Source organism: Poromitra crassiceps (genome assembly GCF_964638095.1).
Source record: "Poromitra crassiceps genome assembly, chromosome: 5".
Taxonomy (NCBI): domain Eukaryota; kingdom Metazoa; phylum Chordata; class Actinopteri; order Beryciformes; family Melamphaidae; genus Poromitra; species Poromitra crassiceps.
In genome coordinates, this window is record NC_139642.1 from 20,442,089 (window position 1) to 20,460,566 (window position 18,478).

The window sequence follows — 18,478 nt, forward strand, 5'->3', positions numbered from 1 at the left end:
CGGGAACAGAAACATATTACAATGAGAGAAATGCATATGGAGCGAGAGTGTGCCATGCTTTTTTCAATCAAAGTTTGTTTCCAGTGGTTAGTAGTGTTAACCACTGCTACACTAAAGGTAGTAGTGAGGTGCGAACCAGGTTAGCACCTCACGACTACCTTTAGTGTGCGTTCATTTTCCTTTCATTTAAATAGGCGAATCCCCCAAGATGTTGGCGTATTCCTTTAAGTTTGGTTTGGCTTTTGCAAACAGTTCTGGAAAACACAAGACAGATAATAAAAAAAAAAATGTTTATTTTTTTCAGTCATGCAGTTTCCATGTGTATATATATTTAATTTTTTTTCCTTCAGATTTCAACAGTGCTTCAAACATTGATCCTTTCATTTCTTCAGTAAAGCTGTTACGTCAGTTCCGGGACAAAGGGAAAGCTCTCCTATTTAGAAGGCCTGTACAGGTAGTGTCCACGGTGTGTTCAGGAGTGTCAGTGTCCCACCACGCAGCCTTCATAATGGAGATGTTATGTGTCCCACCACGCAGCCTTCATAATGGAGATGTTATGTGTCCCACCACGCAGCCTTCATAATGGAGATGTTATGGATTAAAATGGCCCACAAGTAAACATCTAGAGACCTTTCCAGGTAGAGGTTAATCCCACTTCCACATTCAAGTAGACCAGCTTTTCTTTGGACGCATTTGGAAGCTTTCTGGACCTGAAATACTTCAAAGTACCTACATTACATTACATTACATTACACTACATTACATTACGTTACATTACCTATATTAGTGGGTCCACTGACATGAGTGTTGGCACGTTTTAATGTGATGATAAATCTGTCAGACCAATTATATGTGCTGAAAAGATTCAAGCTTTTCCACATTAGAGATGTAGTTAATGAACACTGACCTTGATCTGAAAGGATATGGATTGCATTATTCACAAGTTAAGAAACTGTCATATTTTGTACCACAAAATGCAAAGGTCAAATGTTGATCATAGCGCTTAAACATTTATAGAAAGCCTGGAGGAGATTTAGACCTGGACCCACATTCAAATTAATATAGGCACTGTGGCATCCCGATTGGTCGAGCAAAACAGTCATTCAGTCATTCTAAAAGTTAAATGATAAGAATACCTAAAATACACAAAAAAAATCACAATAAAATAGATGATCATGGTAGTTAATAGCTGAGTAAACATTTTTAAAGCCCGCCTCCAATTTTGTAATTTTGAGGATATTTCATGGGTTGTCACATGTTCGCCACTGTATTTTTTGTCTTTTGTTTTTACAAATAACCTCATTCTGTGCTCAAATTAAAAAAGGATGACGTATGACTCAATGGAACGCTATAGTTATAGTTATTAATAGTTATATTATACGTCATGAGGACGAGCTGGCAGCTGGCTTAACTAAATTGCTACAGTAGCTGTTAGCTACGTTAGCTAAGCCTGCTGCTGTAAAAACCACTTTGCCAGGGCTTAAAATGCCACTAAGTGACCAAAAGCTTCTCTGTTAACTATTTCGAGTCACACTCTTTCCAACAGGAAATCAGCTTTGAAATCCGTTGGCCGGTTGTTGGAACTGTAAGCAATAATGCAGCTTGCAGCTAAGCTAATGTTACTGTGTTTGCTGCACGCCTGACCAGAACTGTCACGCAGACAAAGAGCATTGAAGGCAAGAGACGAAGCTCTTGTTGCTTTTTTGACCAGTTTTTAACAGCGCTGCTGCCATGTTTTATGCATATGCATGCTATTTAACTTAGCCTGTAAATTTCATGTACATTCAATGTAAACTCATTTAACTTCGACTGTAAATTCATGTAAATCCACTGCCTATTTAACTCAGTCTGTAAATCTCATGTAAATTCAACGTAAATTTATATTTATCATCCACAGAACACTTCATCACTCATGTACACATTGTATATATTTACTCGATTTGATTGCACTTGCAACTTTGTGATTGTCTTTAGTTACTGTATCTTCCTACTTCTTATCTCTGCATACAGACACTAAGACAAATTCCTCGTATGTACTGTAACTTGCATACTGTGTCAATAAAAGTGATTCTGATTCTGATGTTGCGGTGGAACAACCTATTAGCCTGCGGTTCTTATCAATGTACGTTCTTTGGCGCAGAATCAGATGACGTGCAAAATATACAAACATATATTAGAACGTTTTCATAGAACGCCAGCGGTTATACAAGTCGGAAAACTGACCGGAGGCGGGCTTTAAGCGATTTTGGAAAGCTGTACATTTGGCAGAGGAAGGACAAAAGTGCATTTGGAAAAAAGGGAATGTCTTCCTCAGATCCAAAGTGAAATGAGGTTAGTCATAAAACTTCTAAAGCCTTCATACTATGATCGATAATATTCAGTTGGTTTCCTTTGTTCTACACACCACACACACTCTTCCTGAAATGGAAAACCAGATTTCCTGTAAAACACTGTTCCAATCTTCAAACCCGGTCCAACTCTCCCTAACTCATAAGGCACTGCTAGACCTGTGTGCATATGGAATGGTCATTTTAAAGGATTTTGAGCACAGCAGCGCCAAAGCCAAAAAGAGAGAACAAAGAAGAAGAAAAAAGAAAAAGAAAAAACACTGCAGGAATGAGCAAAATAAGTCGGGGAGGGGGAGGGGGGGGTTGATTAAAAAAAAATCGAATTAAAATTCATCTCAGGGTTCAATCAGGAATGAGACGGAAGAAGAACTTATCAGTTGCTGTGGGGTGGAAAGGTTAAAGGTTAGCACCAGGTCACTGCTGGTCAAAGCACACTGTTAAAAGTAGTGCACGTTCTGCCTCCAGTAATAACCTCGACATGGGTGGAGGATGTTGTCAAACTGACCCCTTGTCAGCTTCCCTTCACTCAACATGTGACTGCGTTGTGTGGGAGGAGGTGACAGGTCAAAGGTCAGTGGTGATGACAGGAGTGACGCCGTGGATGAGCAGTGTGGGGCCCAGGTCCTGAGTCAGCAGGTCGAGCTGGCGCAGGTAGGTGGTGTAGCGTCGGGTGTCGGCCGGCGGGCGGGGCAAATACAGGAAGGTCACGGCGGGCGGAGGCCGCGCCTGTTCCAGGATCAGCTTATTGACGGCCGACAGGTATTCGTCCGACAGGCGCGTGGCGTTGCTGGGGAAGCTGTTCACGTAGTCGTCCTCCTCTTCCTCCTCCGCCGCGCGCCTCTCCTCCTCTTTGGCGGCGTCGTCGAGGAGCGGCGGCGGCCGCTTCCTGCCCGACTCGCCCTGTCGCTGCCAGTGCAGCGCCACCTGCTGGTCCCACGGCACGGTGTAGACGTTGGCTTTGATCCGCAGCTCCTTCAGCAGCTGGCCCAGCTTCTCCTCGGAGCCTCGCAGACTGCGGCCCGCCTCCACGCACAGGAAGAGGCGGAGCCGAGCCTTGCGCCAGGCGCGCACCATGTTGAGGATGCAGGCGAGCTGCAGCAGGAACAGGGAGCAGGTGTCCACGTAGCTGGAGCTGTCCGGACGCAGGAGGTTGGTCGGCCAGACGTCCACGTACACGGAACCCTTGCCGGCGGGCGGCGCCAGGGCCCGGGCCCGGTCAAAGTGGTTGAAGTAGCGGGCCAGCGCCACGTTCTTCAGCATCTTCATGGCATCGGCGATGACCGCCACGTACTCCTGGGGTCCCAGAGCTTTCCCGTCCCCCAGCTCGCCCGAGTCCTTTCCGTCGCCGGACCCCCGCAGAGAGGCGAAGTGGAAGAGGGGGGGCTCTTCCTCCTCCGGGTCCTTGGAGGGGCCGGCCGGGTCCGCGGAGCGACTGGGACACAGCAACGGGCCGAGCAGCTTGTCCTCTGGGAGACAGCCGTCGTAGAAACCCAGGACGAGCGTGTTGGGACGCATCCCACCTGGAAAGGAAGAACAAGAGACAAATTAGAGAAAGGAATAGATGGATTGTTATAATCTAACGCAAATCATTTCTTCACCATTATCATTGATTTTCTCTCGAGTTGTTAAGCGGAGAGCCGCAGAAGTTCAGAGCTGATTTATCCGATGAAGTGAGAGAAAGAGCGAGCCAGAGGGATGTGGAGTGGATGAGTGTGAGAGTGAAGCCAAAGAGAGAGAAGACACGAGGGCGAGAGAAAAGAAGCGTGGTCCAAGTTAGACAGGAAGTGAGAGAATGAGTGGCAAGTAAAGTCTGGAGAGCAAGAGAAGAGCAAGACAGGGAGATAGAACAAGAGAGGACTGAGAGTCATGGCTCTTCGATGTTTTAAGGGGGAGCGGTTGAAGAGGAGAGCATGCACGTAATATAGTTTGTTGTTACATTGTTTATTGTTAAAACTAAAAATGAAAATATGACTTGAATCAAAAACGTATAGGGCTACTTTGCCGGTTTTCAACCAGCTTTGTATCATTACAATGTCTGTATGCAAATGAGCTATGTCTCCAATATGCCTGCACCGAGAGCTATGGAATATATATAATATAGAAAATCTTTGGTTAATGTGACCGCTGCCAGAGCTCCCCATTCATCTGCCAGCAGAAACTCACAGAAACCCATATTGTAAACGTACAAAGCTGGTTGAAAAACATCCTTTCATTCCAAATTGCAGCTAAACAGAAACTATGTCTGCCTCCAAAATGAATTGAAATAAATAAATTCGACAATAGTGAAATTGAAAAGAAAATGTTCTCGTCATACCCAGATCGACTAACAGTACTAACTCAATATCTTGGCTACTACACCCATCCAAATACATCCATTGTGCTTCAAAAACCCATATCGGGGCGAACCCTAGTGGTGATGATGGTGGTGGTGGTGGTGGTGGTGGTACTGACCCAGTCCGGAGATGAAGAGGAGATGCTGAACGCCATGACGCACCGAGTCAGCCAGGGTTAGGTTGACGAAGGCCTTGATGTTCAGATGGTCCACCAGGGACAACCACGAGTCATACTGGCACTGGAGCGGGTCGGAGGGCAACGTGTCTGGGAGGGTGGAGAGAGAGAGAGAGAGGTGAGGGGGTGAGATGATTCAATGGGAAGGCATGGAGATTCAGGGAGGGGGAGGGAAAGAGAAGGTGCCTGAAACATGGGGGAGGGGGAGGGAAAGAGAAGGTGCCTGAAACATGGGGGAGGGTGAGGGAAAGAGAAGGTGCCTGAAACATGGGGGAGGGTGAGGGAAAGTGAAGGTGCCTGAAACATGGGGGAGGGTGAGGGAAAGAGAAGGTGCCTGAAACATGGGGGAGGGTGAGGGAAAGAGAAGGTGCCTGAAACATGGGGGAGGGGGAGGGAAAGAGAAGGTGCCTGAAACATGGGGGAGGGGGAGGGAAAGAGAAGGTGCCTGAAACATGGGGGAGGGTGAGGGAAAGAGAAGGTGCCTGAAACATGGGGGAGGGTGAGGGAAAGTGAAGGTGCCTGAAACATGGGGGAGGGTGAGGGAAAGAGAAGGTGCCTGAAACATGGGGGAGGGTGAGGGAAAGAGAAGGTGCCTGAAACATGGGGGAGGGGGAGGGAAAGTGAAGGTGCCTGAAACATGGGGGAGGGTGAGGGAAAGTGAAGGTGCCTGAAACATGGGGGAGGGTGAGGGAAAGAGAAGGTGCCTGAAACATGGGGGAGGGTGAGGGAAAGAGAAGGTGCCTGAAACATGGGGGAGGGTGAGGGAAAGAGAAGGTGCCTGAAACATGGGGGAGGGTGAGGGAAAGAGAAGGTGCCTGAAACATGGGGGAGGGTGAGGGAAAGTGAAGGTGCCTGAAACATGGGGGAGGGTGAGGGAAAGTGAAGGTGCCTGAAACATGGGGGAGGGTGAGGGAAAGAGAAGGTGCCTGAAACATGGGGGAGGGTGAGGGAAAGAGAAGGTGCCTGAAACATGTGGGAGGGTGAGGGAAAGAGAAGGTGCCTGAAACATGGGGGAGGGTGAGGAAAAGTGAAGGTGCCTGAAACATGGGGGAGGGTGAGGGAAAGAGAAGGTGCCTGAAACATGGGGGAGGGTGAGGGAAAGTGAAGGTGCCTGAAACATGGGGGAGGGTGAGGGAAAGAGTAGGTGCCAGAAACATGGGGGAGGGTGAGGGAAAGTGAAGGTGCCTGAAACATGGGGGAGGGTGAGGGAAAGAGAAGGTGCCAGAAACATGGGGGAGGGTGAGGGAAAGTGAAGGTGCCTGAAACATGGGGGTGGTGCAACTACGATTGACAGTGGAGACGGAAAGTGAGACAAGGCTGAAGATACAGCATACAGATACAAAGGGGGGGGGGGGGCAGGCAATCAATCATCACAGAAATCATCAATACAGCATGGAGCTCATCTCAATGAGAAACAGAGGGAAGTGTTTGTGAAGGTAAGAGGAAGGAGCGAGGAGAGGGAAGTGTTTGTGAAGGTAAGAGGAAGGAGCGAGGAGAGGGAAGTGTTTGTGAAGGTAAGAGGAAGGAGCCATACTGAGATCTCCCAGCTGGACGTGTCCCAGCACGTAGAGGCCGCTCTTCTTGATGTCGTTGATGAAGGTGATGAGGCCCACGCTGCTGCGGGGGTTGGAGACCATCAGCAGGACCTGAGGCCTCCAGAACTTCACATGGTCCTTCCTCACATCCAGCATCAGCAGGTACTTACGCACCTAAAAGGGCAGGGAGAGGGAGAGTTAGCTTGCCTTTAGTTTGTATCTGTGGTTGTATCTGTGGTTGTTCTTGTACTTCTACAACGTGTGAGCGGCAACTTGAGCTTTAGACCTTCGAACTGAGGTCATTTAGGCAGGTTGTGACTTCTTCAACAGGTTAGTTTAGGGCAGGGGTGGCCAAACTAATGGCCCGCGGGGCAACTGCTGCCTGTTTTTAACTCATTCAGTGCCAGCCACTTTTGGAGAACGGATGCTCCCAGTGCCAGAGTTTTCAGAGCGTTTTCAGTGATTTCTCGAGGCCCACAGAATATTGTGTGATATTACTATGTAAACACCGAACACGCACAAGAACGAGCTGGCTCTATTGTATCATCAGCAAAAAAAAGTTTATTGATACCATTTTCCGTTCTTTAGTTATGAGCCGGAGAAGATAGGTTGTTTTCAGCGTTTTCAGGCTTTTCAAATTATTAGCTGAGATAATCCGCCTTTTGTGAAATGCAGCATTTCAAGCACATTCACTGAGTCTGAAGATAATATTTTCTGATGTAGTGACGTAGTTGTTGTGTGATGCCCTGCGTGCACCACCCCCCTCCCCCCCTCCCCCCGTAAACTCCTCCCCACACTGCACACAGCCTCACGCAACCATTATATTTTCGGAGTGCTGCGTTTGTGTGCTGCTGTCGGCTCTCAGCGCCACAGCAGGGAAGAGCCAACCCGGATTGCTGAATGGTTTGGCGTCAGGGGCTGCTTTCCTGGCTGCTAATCGGTTGGAGAAACTATACAGACAGACAGACAGACAGACAGGGACAGAGGGGCTCAGTTGTGAGCGCGGATTGACTCCTGTTCGGAGCCAATGTCAGCTCCCGCGACAGAGCAAATGGCTCTGGGAGCATGCATCGGGTTGTCTTTGATCCACGGCTTTTAGGCTGTTTCTCGGACCTGTCTCTAATCTGGACTGCACCGAGCAAGCACTGTCGCCACCTAATGAGTCCGTAAAATAGGTTATACACCTCCAATAGCTACTATAGTTGTACAGGAGCTGCGGAAGGCTTTGATCGACGTCCCACCGTCAAAAAACGCATTGGACGTCGAAGGACGTCCGTGGCATTCTACGTCACTATTTAATTGGACGTCGAAGGACGTCCATGGCATTCAATGAGTTAAGTGGCCCGCCAGGAATTTTGCAAAAAAAAAGGTGCTAAAAACGTTTTCCGTTTTTCTGTTTTAAAGTTGAAAACGGAAAACAAAAACACGAAAACGGAAAAACAAAAAAATTAAGAAAAAGAAACGGGAAAAACTACCGTATAACAAAAAAACTGATTTCCCCCATTTCGTTTTTTCAATTTAAAACCATTGAAAATGGGTTATACTTGAGTACCCTGACCTGGTCTATTTATTTTTAAACATTTTTAATACTGAATGAATGTTTAATACTAATGTTATGTTCAATTATCTGTCTTAACCTGTTTGCACAGGAAAAGAAAATTTGAAAACATACAGAAATACCCATTGTAATAGGTGAGCACATCAATAAACTATGTGTCATATATTTATTTAGGTAGAAATTAAAATTTTGATGGCACAAGGGTTTTCTGGTCAATTTTTTTGCTGCGAAAACTGCCGCGCTTAATATTGTTTGGCCCACGACTCCTTATATTTCTCTGTATGCGGCCCACAACCAAAGAAGTTTGGCCACCCCTGGTTTAGGGTTAGGGCTTAGGGAATGAATGTAGAGAATGGAGAGGTAGAGATGGAGGGAGAGAGAGATTGAGATTGTATGCATCATGTTTTGTGTTGTAATTCCAGGCTCCTCTGATGCAGAAACAAATGACATCCCTAATCAAAATCCTATTAGAATTGTGGCAGGGAGCAAAGATGACAGTGTGCATCCTTGTGAGTGTGTGTATGTGTGCCTGTGTGTACACCTGTGTGTTTATTGGTGTGTGTGCCTGTTTCTGAGTGGGCATTTAAATGCACACTGTGTGTATTAGTGTGCATTATAATGCTTTCCATAATATAACCACTAGGGGTGTCACGATACACTCAGTTCACGATACGATACGTATCACGATACTGGGTTCACGATAACGATACGATACGATACGATTTTAACAATATTTTTTTAAACTTGAATAATGACAATATATGACTGGAAAAGTAGTATTTTATTTGAAATGCACAAATACAAAACATGCTGTTGTGGGAAATTGTTATTACAATAACAACTAGAAAAAACATGAGATTGGAGATAAGGCTTATCTTGAAATAGAATGAGTTACACCGTCACTTAGATTTACTTTGAACTAAAAGGTTTCTCAGCAGTATACATTTTCATTATGCATCTTCAGTTTTTCTTCAAACTCAAACAACAAGACTTTTCTTAATCTATTTTTTATGCATCTTCAGTTTTTCCTGTCAAGTAAACAGTTTTGCCAGAAACTCAATTGAATGGTTTCTCTCCTGTATAACTTCTCATGTGTCTCTTCAGAGACTTGTTCAACTGAACTACTTTCCACACATTGAACTTCAACAAACAAAGACGTTTCTTAGTCTATTTTTTGAATTTTTTTTTTTTTTTTTTTTTTTTCCGATATGAGATTTCATCTCAACGATACATATCGTGACGTTTTACTATCGCGAAATTTCGTGGGACGATATATTGTGACACCCCTAATAACCACCATTACTATCCACCAACACTGTGCTGAAGAGGTGGCATATAGGTACCACTAGTGTCCTCTAGAGAGAGAGTGGCGTCAGCGGAGGACCAAAATGCGAGACTCATTAGCCAATGAACAGCCAGGAATGGGTCTCGCGCTACTTTTGCATGCTAAAATAAAGCTGATAATGTACAATTTGATTCAAGGGATGAAAAACCCTTTCAGAGTACAACACGAACTGTCTATTTTGCTGCAACTCGACAGTGCTGCTTAATCCAGGACCTTACTTCCTGGAACTCTTGAGAGTAAAAAACTGGTCCATTGGAATGAATGGAGATGTCGGAACTCTTCTATTATACGGCTCTGGGTACCATTAAAGAAATGTAACCATGTGGGAAAGATACATTAAATCAAACTCTAGTCTACTACAGTGATACTCAACTGGCGGCCCGCAAAAAAAAACTTTTTTTTTAACAGTGCACCTGAACGCAACATGCAAGATACCCACTGAATAAGTGTCCAAATGTTCATGTAATTCTGGTCAATAATACTCACACTTCTGTTGTAGCATTTCAGTCTGGAATATGGAATATCTTTCAATAATCTATGATTTAGCTGCTAAATACCGCCGTCTGCTCGCTACCCAGGCACTTATGTAATGTATGTACTTAACCTAAGTAACTATCCGGTGTGCACAACATTGTCAGACTAAACTCCGTCTGACACCTACAATCCGCTACAGAAAAATGTATATTGGATTGTTTATTAACTGGCCCCTGGCCTTCTATCATTTCACGAAAGTGGCCCCCGGGCAAAGCAAGTTGAGTATCCCTGGCCTACTAGGAGCGATTGGACACTTTATACATTATATACATGTATGTATATACAGATACACTGCACAGGTATTCTGCTAGTTACAGTATAGTGTAAATACAGATACACTGCACAGGTATTCTGTTAGGTACAGTATAGTGTAAAAACAGATACACTGCACAGGTATTCTGCTAGTTACAGTAGTGTAAAAACAGATACACTGCACAGGTATTCTGCTAGTTACAGTATAGTGTAAATACAGATACACTGCACAGGTATTCTGTTAGGTACAGTATAGTGTAAAAACAGATACACTGCACAGGTATTCTGCTAGTTACAGTATAGTGTAAAAACAGATACACTGCACAGGTATTCTGCTAGTTACAGTAGTGTAAAAACAGATACACTGCACAGGTATTCTGCTAGTTACAGTATAGTGTAAAAACAGATACACTGCACAGGTATTCTGCTAGTTACAGTATAGTGTAAAAACAGATACACTGCACAGGTATTCTGCTAGTTACAGTATAGTGTAAAAACAGATACACTGCACAGGTATTCTGCTAGTTACAGTAGTGTAAAAACAGATACACTGCACAGGTATTCTGCTAGTTACAGTATAGTGTAAAAACAGATACACTGCACAGGTATTCTGCTAGTTACAGTATAGTGTAAAAACAGATACACTGCACAGGTATTCTGCTAGTTACAGTATAGTGTAAAAACAGATACACTGCACAGGTATTCTGTTAGGTACAGTAGTGTAAAAACAGAAAGAGGAGGTGGCAAGGTCCGACTGTCTGCACTTATCTAATCGTCTGTCTCTACTTATCTCTCCATTCCCCCTCGTTCTCCTCATCAATCAGCCTATCTTCATATCTCTGTCTCCTTCGCTCTCATCCATCACTTCACATCTCAATCACTCTGGTCTCCTCTTCTATATTCTGCCTGGATCTTTCTCTCCCTACTTGGTCGTGATAAAGTGATGCCATCGACTCCTCGTCTCATTTTCTCCTTCCTCGTTTTGTCTTTTAATTCGCTCCGTCTGACGTCGTGACTTTTTCCCCGTCCCTGCTTCAATGTCACCCAGTTGGCACTGGGCCACATGGCCAGTGCTGGAATGTGCAAGGGATGGATGATAAGTGGGTGGACATTAGGGCTGTGCGATTTTGCCTAAAACTAAAATTGACGATTTTTTCTCTCAAAACTCGATTTTCGATTTCGATTTCTTATACTATTATACTTCTCTAAACATTTGTTGCCCTGCAGAGCTCTTTTTCCCCCTTTTTTCCATAATTGACAATTTACGCTTTTACTCTGAAGGCAGAACAACCCAACTTCCTGTTTTAGCTTGCCGCTGCTATGCATAACTTCCTGGCTGTTGCTTGCTAACTTGACACTGGTGGATTTGTGTGTTCCTCCGTGACATAATTATATTAGCAGTGTCTAAGCGACCACCCGTGCTCGGAGTTATATCTGTACTAGAATAACACAAAGTCACAACAGGAATGCGTGGAACTGCGATAGCAGTTAGGGGGAAATTCAGACACACAGGGACAGGTGAGTCAGCTGAGGCTGCTAACTTACAGCCATGAATACAGCCAATCTATCAGCACTCGGTGGCCTCACGTGTTGTTTTGTTATTATGTGAACTGTAAAGGCAACGTTTCATCGTCCGGTGATAGCGTCTGTGTTTGTGTGCGCGCGTGAGTGTGTTGTGGCAATCGTTATCTTGTAGGCTACAGCCTGCAGTGCAACAAGCTGCGCTCAGTGCTCACACTCTGTGCTTTTCTGTGCTTGAGGTGTTGAAATAAGTCCATTGCGCTGCTGTCTTTAGTAGCCAGTATCACAGCCTCTAGAGCAGGGGTGTCAGACTCATATTAGGTAGAGGGCCGGATTTGTTCAACTGAGACCTCATGGGGGCCGGATTTTTTTTTTTTACCTAAATCAATTCGACTCATTTACCCATTTACTTCACAAAAGAAATACTGCTCTTTCCATTTCTCTTGAAACTGCCTGCATTCCGTGTCAACCTTTCTCTTTTTCGACAGCATCTTGTTGATTCCTTTGTTTTTTGGTAGGTAGCCGAATGCGCGATTCAATTCCAGCGTGGCATCATGGCGGCTTTGTTTACACCTGATGACCTACTGACATACTTCCTTGTAGTGCAGGTTAATTAACTTATGAATGAACTCTTAGCTTGCTTATTAGCCACACGTAGTTCATGATAATGGGGTGCGAATTTAATAATAATAATAATTTCATTTTTTTTTTTTATATTCCAAAACATCTCGCGGGCCAGATGAAACCTGCACGGGCCGTATCTCTGACATCCCTGCTCTAGAGAGACTTTACAGCAGGGAGAATGGACAAGTAGCAGCATGCGTACATGAGAGAGAGCCTCCCCGCGTAACGTAATTACCCTAGTTAACACATTGAGTGCCAGCGACGCCATATGGCGTCATTAGAAATTTACCGTAGAGTGCCAGCGACGCCAAATGGCGTCAATAACTCGAAATTGTTTTTTTGACGGGGGGGTGTCGATCTCAGCTTCTTACATCGCCTCTTACAATATGAGAGCTATTGAATGTGTCTAACCTATTTTACAGAACCCTTAGGTGGCGACAGCGCACTCCAGATGAGAGAAAGTATAGTTAAACACACAGAAGAAGTCGTTGTGGAAAAGGAAATCGCATCGCATCCGTCCGTATGCAGCTGCTTCATTGAAGCATAATGTAGCTGTGCCCCTGCAGCAGCCAATCTGCTGTCACAATTGAGCACCTCGTGTCCGCTGCAACAGCCCATTCGCATGATCAGCCGTGGAGTTCTCAACTGGAAGCTGGTGACATACACGCGGCTGTAAAAAAGCTGGATCTAGCGGACTTTACACTGCTGAGCACACGCAGAGCAAACGCACTCACAGCAGAGCCGAGCAGAGCAGAGAGCTACTCCTCCCACAACGGGGGGGGGGGGGGGGGGGGGGGGGGGGGGGGGGGGGGAGGGGGGGAGGTGGGGCACGCAGGACACTACAGCATACAACAGACCCAGGCAGCTGCAGCATTACATCAGAAAATATTAGCAATGAGTCAATGATGTGCTTGAAATGCTTCCTTTCACAAAAGGGTCATTATCTCAGCTCGTAGAAAAAAAGGGCTGTTTTTGCTCAAATCAAGCTATCTTCTCCGGCTCATAACTAAAGAACGGAAAATGGGATCAATAAACTTTTTTTTGCAGGTGATAGAAGAGAGTCTCATCGTTATTTGTGCGTGTTCAGTGTTTACATAGTAATTATTAAAGAAATTATATGACTGTTTTAAAATGCATTGCGGCCTATGTGGCACAGTACAGCACCTTTTGCCCAAGGGCCGTGGCACTCAAAGTGTTAAAGTGAAAATCGATTTTACGATTTTCATTTTTTTAACATCGTCCTAACTAATTAATTCGATTACAATTCAAAATCGATTAATCGCACAGCCCTAGTGGACATGATAGAAACACACACACACACACACACACACACACACACACACACACACACACACACACACACACACACACACAGTCTGTACTCATGTCTATGAAGAGATAAGGAGGAAGAGGAGATGAAGAAGAGGAGGTGGACAGCACGAGGAGATAAGGGGGCGGAACCAGGGGATGAGGAAGAGCAGGGTTTGAAGTTTGTGAATTTGGGGGTGGCGGAATCAAGGCCTTGAACGTTTTTGAAAATAGACATGGTGTAGACATGGTCATTGAAAGAGCTTGAATATATATTCTGTGCAAGAATATAAATTTAAGGTAATCACTATAGAATAGAATATATAGAATATAATAGTTAATAGGCAGTTAATTAGACAGAACATTATAGACAGGGTTATATTACACATTAAAGGCCCATTCCGTAACTTCTGACTCTTACTGACACCGGTGGCCGTTAACTATAATAACTACAGGCAGCATGTGCTCGCACTGGCACACGTGCACCGTACTCATATGCGCCCAGCAGCTGCCTGGCTAAAACAATGACAGCATACTGTAGGTGGTGTTGGTTGCTTTGTAACGTTAGCTGATAAAAGTCACGTGAAAAAACGGCAACCTGGACAATTTATCGGCTGGATCAGCCTCGAGACGGCCGGGAAGGATTATGGACAAATTAGCGGATGTTATTGTGGCATTTTTGGTCGTGTGTTGGCTTGCATTTGCTGCGGGGAAGTGGAGTGGATGCTAACATTAGCATGAGCCAGGAGCTAACTGCCTGCATCCCCTATTATACAGTCAGATGTGAGCTGGACGTGACCAAACGAACAGCGACATGATCCGTTACTGCAAACTATGTTCCATAAGCAAAACGGTAGTAACGGTATGGATATTTGCGACTGTTACTGGCTTCTGGGTGGTAAATCGATTAGCTATATTAGTTAGGCGGGTTAGCAAGCAAGCTAACGTTATCTAATAGCCAGCCTCACAGCAGCTAACACAACAAGCTAGCTAACACAACAAGCTAACACTAATGGAAAAGGTCGCCCCCCGCATGAACTGAAAACACAGCCCCGACTCTAGTTTCTCCCCGACGTCGGTCACATTGCTCCTAGATTTAAAGGCACTGTGTGTAAGATTCTGCACTATTAAATATCCCCAAACCAATAACTTGTATATATAGAGGAGGTATAGTGATTTATTTCTGTGTTTACAACTAAGCCACGCCCCCTCCCTGTGTTGTGATGGCCCTCTGTCCTTCCCCTCTAACATCCCGAATCAGTTTACATAGAAACCCCTCCCCCGAGAAGCCGACCTAGTGAGCCCCTCCCAGCCCACAGCCCAAAACAGAATTTTGTAGACCAAGATGGCGGAACCCTGATGCGGGCATTCCTGACTTTTACATTCCGTGATCCACCTTATATATGCGGTTTCATACTTTAGCCAAATCGCCGCCGAAAAGAAATATCTCAGACCAGAGTCAACCTTGCCGGTCTGGCTTTCACTAGATGGAGAGCCCTACGAGCAGCTATATCTGGCCTGCAAGGTGACTCGGAGCTGGCGTGTTCTCCTGTACACAGTGGTAAGTAACGTTATCGCGTTTGCATGTCCCATTTCAGTAACGTTACGCATGATAGCGAAATGTACAAGTTGTTATCGATATTGTGAATTTGTTCTGTGAATGTTGTAATCACTTGGCTAACTGTTGCTTTTCACGGCTATTCAAATGACTTTACACTGCTAGTGTAGTGTGTACGAACGACAAGCTAATCAAATCCTGCAGCAGGCTACACTGTAGCCTGCTGCAGGATTTGATTAGCTTGTCGTTCGTGTATAACTTATACACAGACATTCTGGTGACAAGCTGACATGAATGACATAACGTTACTTCCCATTACAAATTTCGCATGCATTTTCTGTTTATAATTACGTCCAGTTGCTGTCACTATGACGCAGAACGGTATAGTAATGTGTAAACACTTAGAAAGGCCATGGAGAAAAGCTAGCTTCGCTAATGTTAGCAGTTTGTTGTTATCTCACTAAGCAACGTTACATTAGAAAATAGCTGTAACACCGTCCAAACAAATCAAGGTTTGGTAAAAGTATCTAATTCATGACAATGTGGAGAAACCCTGCCTTGATATCTACCAGCTACAAAATAGATGATTCAAATTAATACTAAACACGTTTCCATTTGTCTGATTTTCAAGGTGCCAGTCATCCAGTCATCCAGAAGATGACAAGATAGAAAACAAGTGGACCCACCATTATGATATTTGAGATGGAGAAATTGTGCTTTTATAGCAAACCTGTATAATACATGTTCTATCATCTTTGATGTTTAGATGTTTGCTGTCTGCAATCTTCTGTACACCAATAAAGTTGATATGACTTCATCCATGTCTCTTGGCCACTATTCTCCATTGTAACATTAGATTTGCCTAAAGCTGAGTGTGTCTAGCTACAGTAGCCTAGTGCCTACCAGTATTTGTGTTTCTGTGTATATATAGCCTACTTTATATAATAGACAGTGTATGTGATGTTTCTCAGTACATTGATTTCACAACTTCGTTTATCAGAAAAAAATACTTTATTTGCAAAACTAAAATATGGGCTACACCAGGATGACGTGACCAGTTCCATCAGCTATGCGGTTCTTCAGGATGTCGACAAGATCTGCTATCGTCCTACAGCCGACCTTCCTCTCTGCGACCCTGTCTCCTCTTTGTCCCACTGGTGCTAGCCTGGGCTTCAGGCATACAGCTTGGTTTGCCTGCCTATAAAATACAGCAGTGATTCAAGCGTTTGAAATTAGTTTGAACAACTCTAACAATGAGAAAATACTAGCGTTGCACTATGAATACATTTTGGCCATGTCTTGGTATTAGCAGACGAACAAAAACACAGGCTAAGCTACTCACTGTTGACAGACAGCTGTGGTTAGCTAGCGATGTCCCCAACATTGAATTGAAATCATCCTAATTTAGCTATGTCAACCTGGTTTTAGACAACGTTTTGCCTAACTGTACTTAGCAATAGGGCAGGCTATGCAAAAGGTTAGGTTACAATGTAACCTTTTCAAAATCCATGTAACCATTACATGGATTTTGATCGGTTAGCAGATTATACAAATAAGTCTTACCAAGCGGACTATTGTCAATATCCTAAAGGTTTATGACTATCATGTGAAATTTGTCATTACTCAAGCCAAATACATAGCCGAGATGCATTCGTGCTTGTTTTATGTACTTACGTCTGCAGTAGGTAGGCTATGCACAAAATAGTTGTTTATATCTCCGTTGCTTGGGAGGGAGGGAGGGAGGGAGGGAGGTGGGGGAACCAGGAAGTGCTGTGCGCTGGTGGGTGGGATCGAGATTGTTTGGGTAAACAAGTTTTGTTATGGTTTGAAATGGCGACATCTAGTGGACAAAAAAAATCACACACAGTGCCTTTAAAAAAAAGTTTTTAGACTCTGGATCTGTCTGTAACTCAAGTGAGCTCCTATCACCTAGCTACCTAACTAGATACTTGATTAATTAGGTAACTAATTTTAATATAGGTGGATGAAAAATAACTTGTTTCAGACGTCCTCATGCTTGAAGGCAGCATTGCACGCGACAGGTCGCACTGGTGCTGTTTGCATTGAATATACAAGATTCTTTCTGGCCAAGATTGATCAAGTTGAATCCCAAAGCATTTGGCAATAAATTTGTATAAAACGGCATGGCTGGGGGCTGTTTTCTCTAACGTTACACTACTTTTATAATCCAGAAAGGTCGAGGCTTCACAGGCTACCGTGAACACTTTTAATTTGAAGTCGAAAAAGGGAAATGGTACATATGAACTGATAGAATTGACAGACCAGTGTCAATTCAATCTACGAATACACCATTTCCCCTTTCCGCCTTCAAATTAAAAGCTTAAAACCCAGCGAACGAAAATGTTACAAACGCTACAAATGGGAAGTAATGACAGCTTATCATTTAATAAAGCACAGTTAAAACGAACTCCACTTACACTTGAAGGTTTGCAATGGTGCTAACATCCTGGCTGTGTAGTCCTGCTTTGGGGCGGGCGGAGCGAGTTATCTAACATTAGTTATATTAGCAACCTAACTAGTGGCTGCTGTCCATAACAGAGTCAGGTAAGATGCTTCCTACTATTGTTGTGACTAAAGTGACTTTCCTGACACTGTACAAACATCTGACTGCACTAAATTAAGTAAAGGCTGACATTAGGGCTGCACGATATTGGAAAAAACAGACATTGCAATATATTTGGTTTCTGCGATATATATTGAGATATGAAAAAATACAGGAATTTACACCAAATGACTTGATTAGCTCATCAAGCTTTAAGAAGGTAGTGGGTAACCTGCGTGGATGTGACATAGTAGCAAGTGTTTTTAGCTGCAGGCAGAGTGATTGGCAGGATGCTAGTGTGCTAAGTGCTGAGTATCAACCCACCAAAAAAGTTATAGCCTGACGTGTTTGAGTTAATTTGCCTTATTCTTTGACATTGCATGTCCTGCGATGTGACTATTGCGCATGCGCACATTGCGATGACGATGCTGAAACGATATATTGTGCAGCTCTAGCTGACATTATTGACTATCCTAGAATAAAAACTAAAAGAAAGTGACAGATATTTGTTATTTAGCCAACATTGTTTCACTTTTTTGTGGGCGTCGCCATTAGGGGCTCGCTTCGTTCTTCTTCGTCGGTTGTAAGAGTTGCAAGGTATCATGGGATATCCTAACCCACCAAAGTGTTCATGGTATGGTTCCTCAAAAATGATCCATAACCAGGTAACTAGAAAGGTTGCAAATTCAGTGAACTTATGTATCAAACTGGTTTCAGACAGCCTAATTACAACTTCTTACCTAGAAATGCCACCTATAAAGCTCGTTCACTTGAGAATCAGACAGGTCCTCTGTGTTGTTGCAGGTTGTTTGCTGCATTAGCTA

The 18,478-nt window shown here is 44.2% G+C and overlaps 1 protein-coding gene across 1 annotated transcript in view; it reads right to left on the minus strand.

Moving 5' to 3' along the window:
* Positions 1 to 271: 271 nt before the first annotated feature.
* Positions 272 to 18,478, minus strand: part of LOC310777484 (solute carrier family 12 member 9) — a 121,428-nt gene continuing 103,221 nt past the window's right edge. Inside the window, exons 11-13 of the mRNA XM_083637822.1 lie at positions 6,391 to 6,565; positions 4,800 to 4,946; positions 272 to 3,868 (exon numbers count right to left, since the gene is read on the minus strand). Coding sequence (XP_083493948.1) covers positions 2,913 to 3,868; positions 4,800 to 4,946; positions 6,391 to 6,565 — 1,278 coding nt within the window. The 3' untranslated portion in view covers positions 272 to 2,912. The remainder of the gene's footprint in view (positions 3,869 to 4,799; positions 4,947 to 6,390; positions 6,566 to 18,478) is intronic.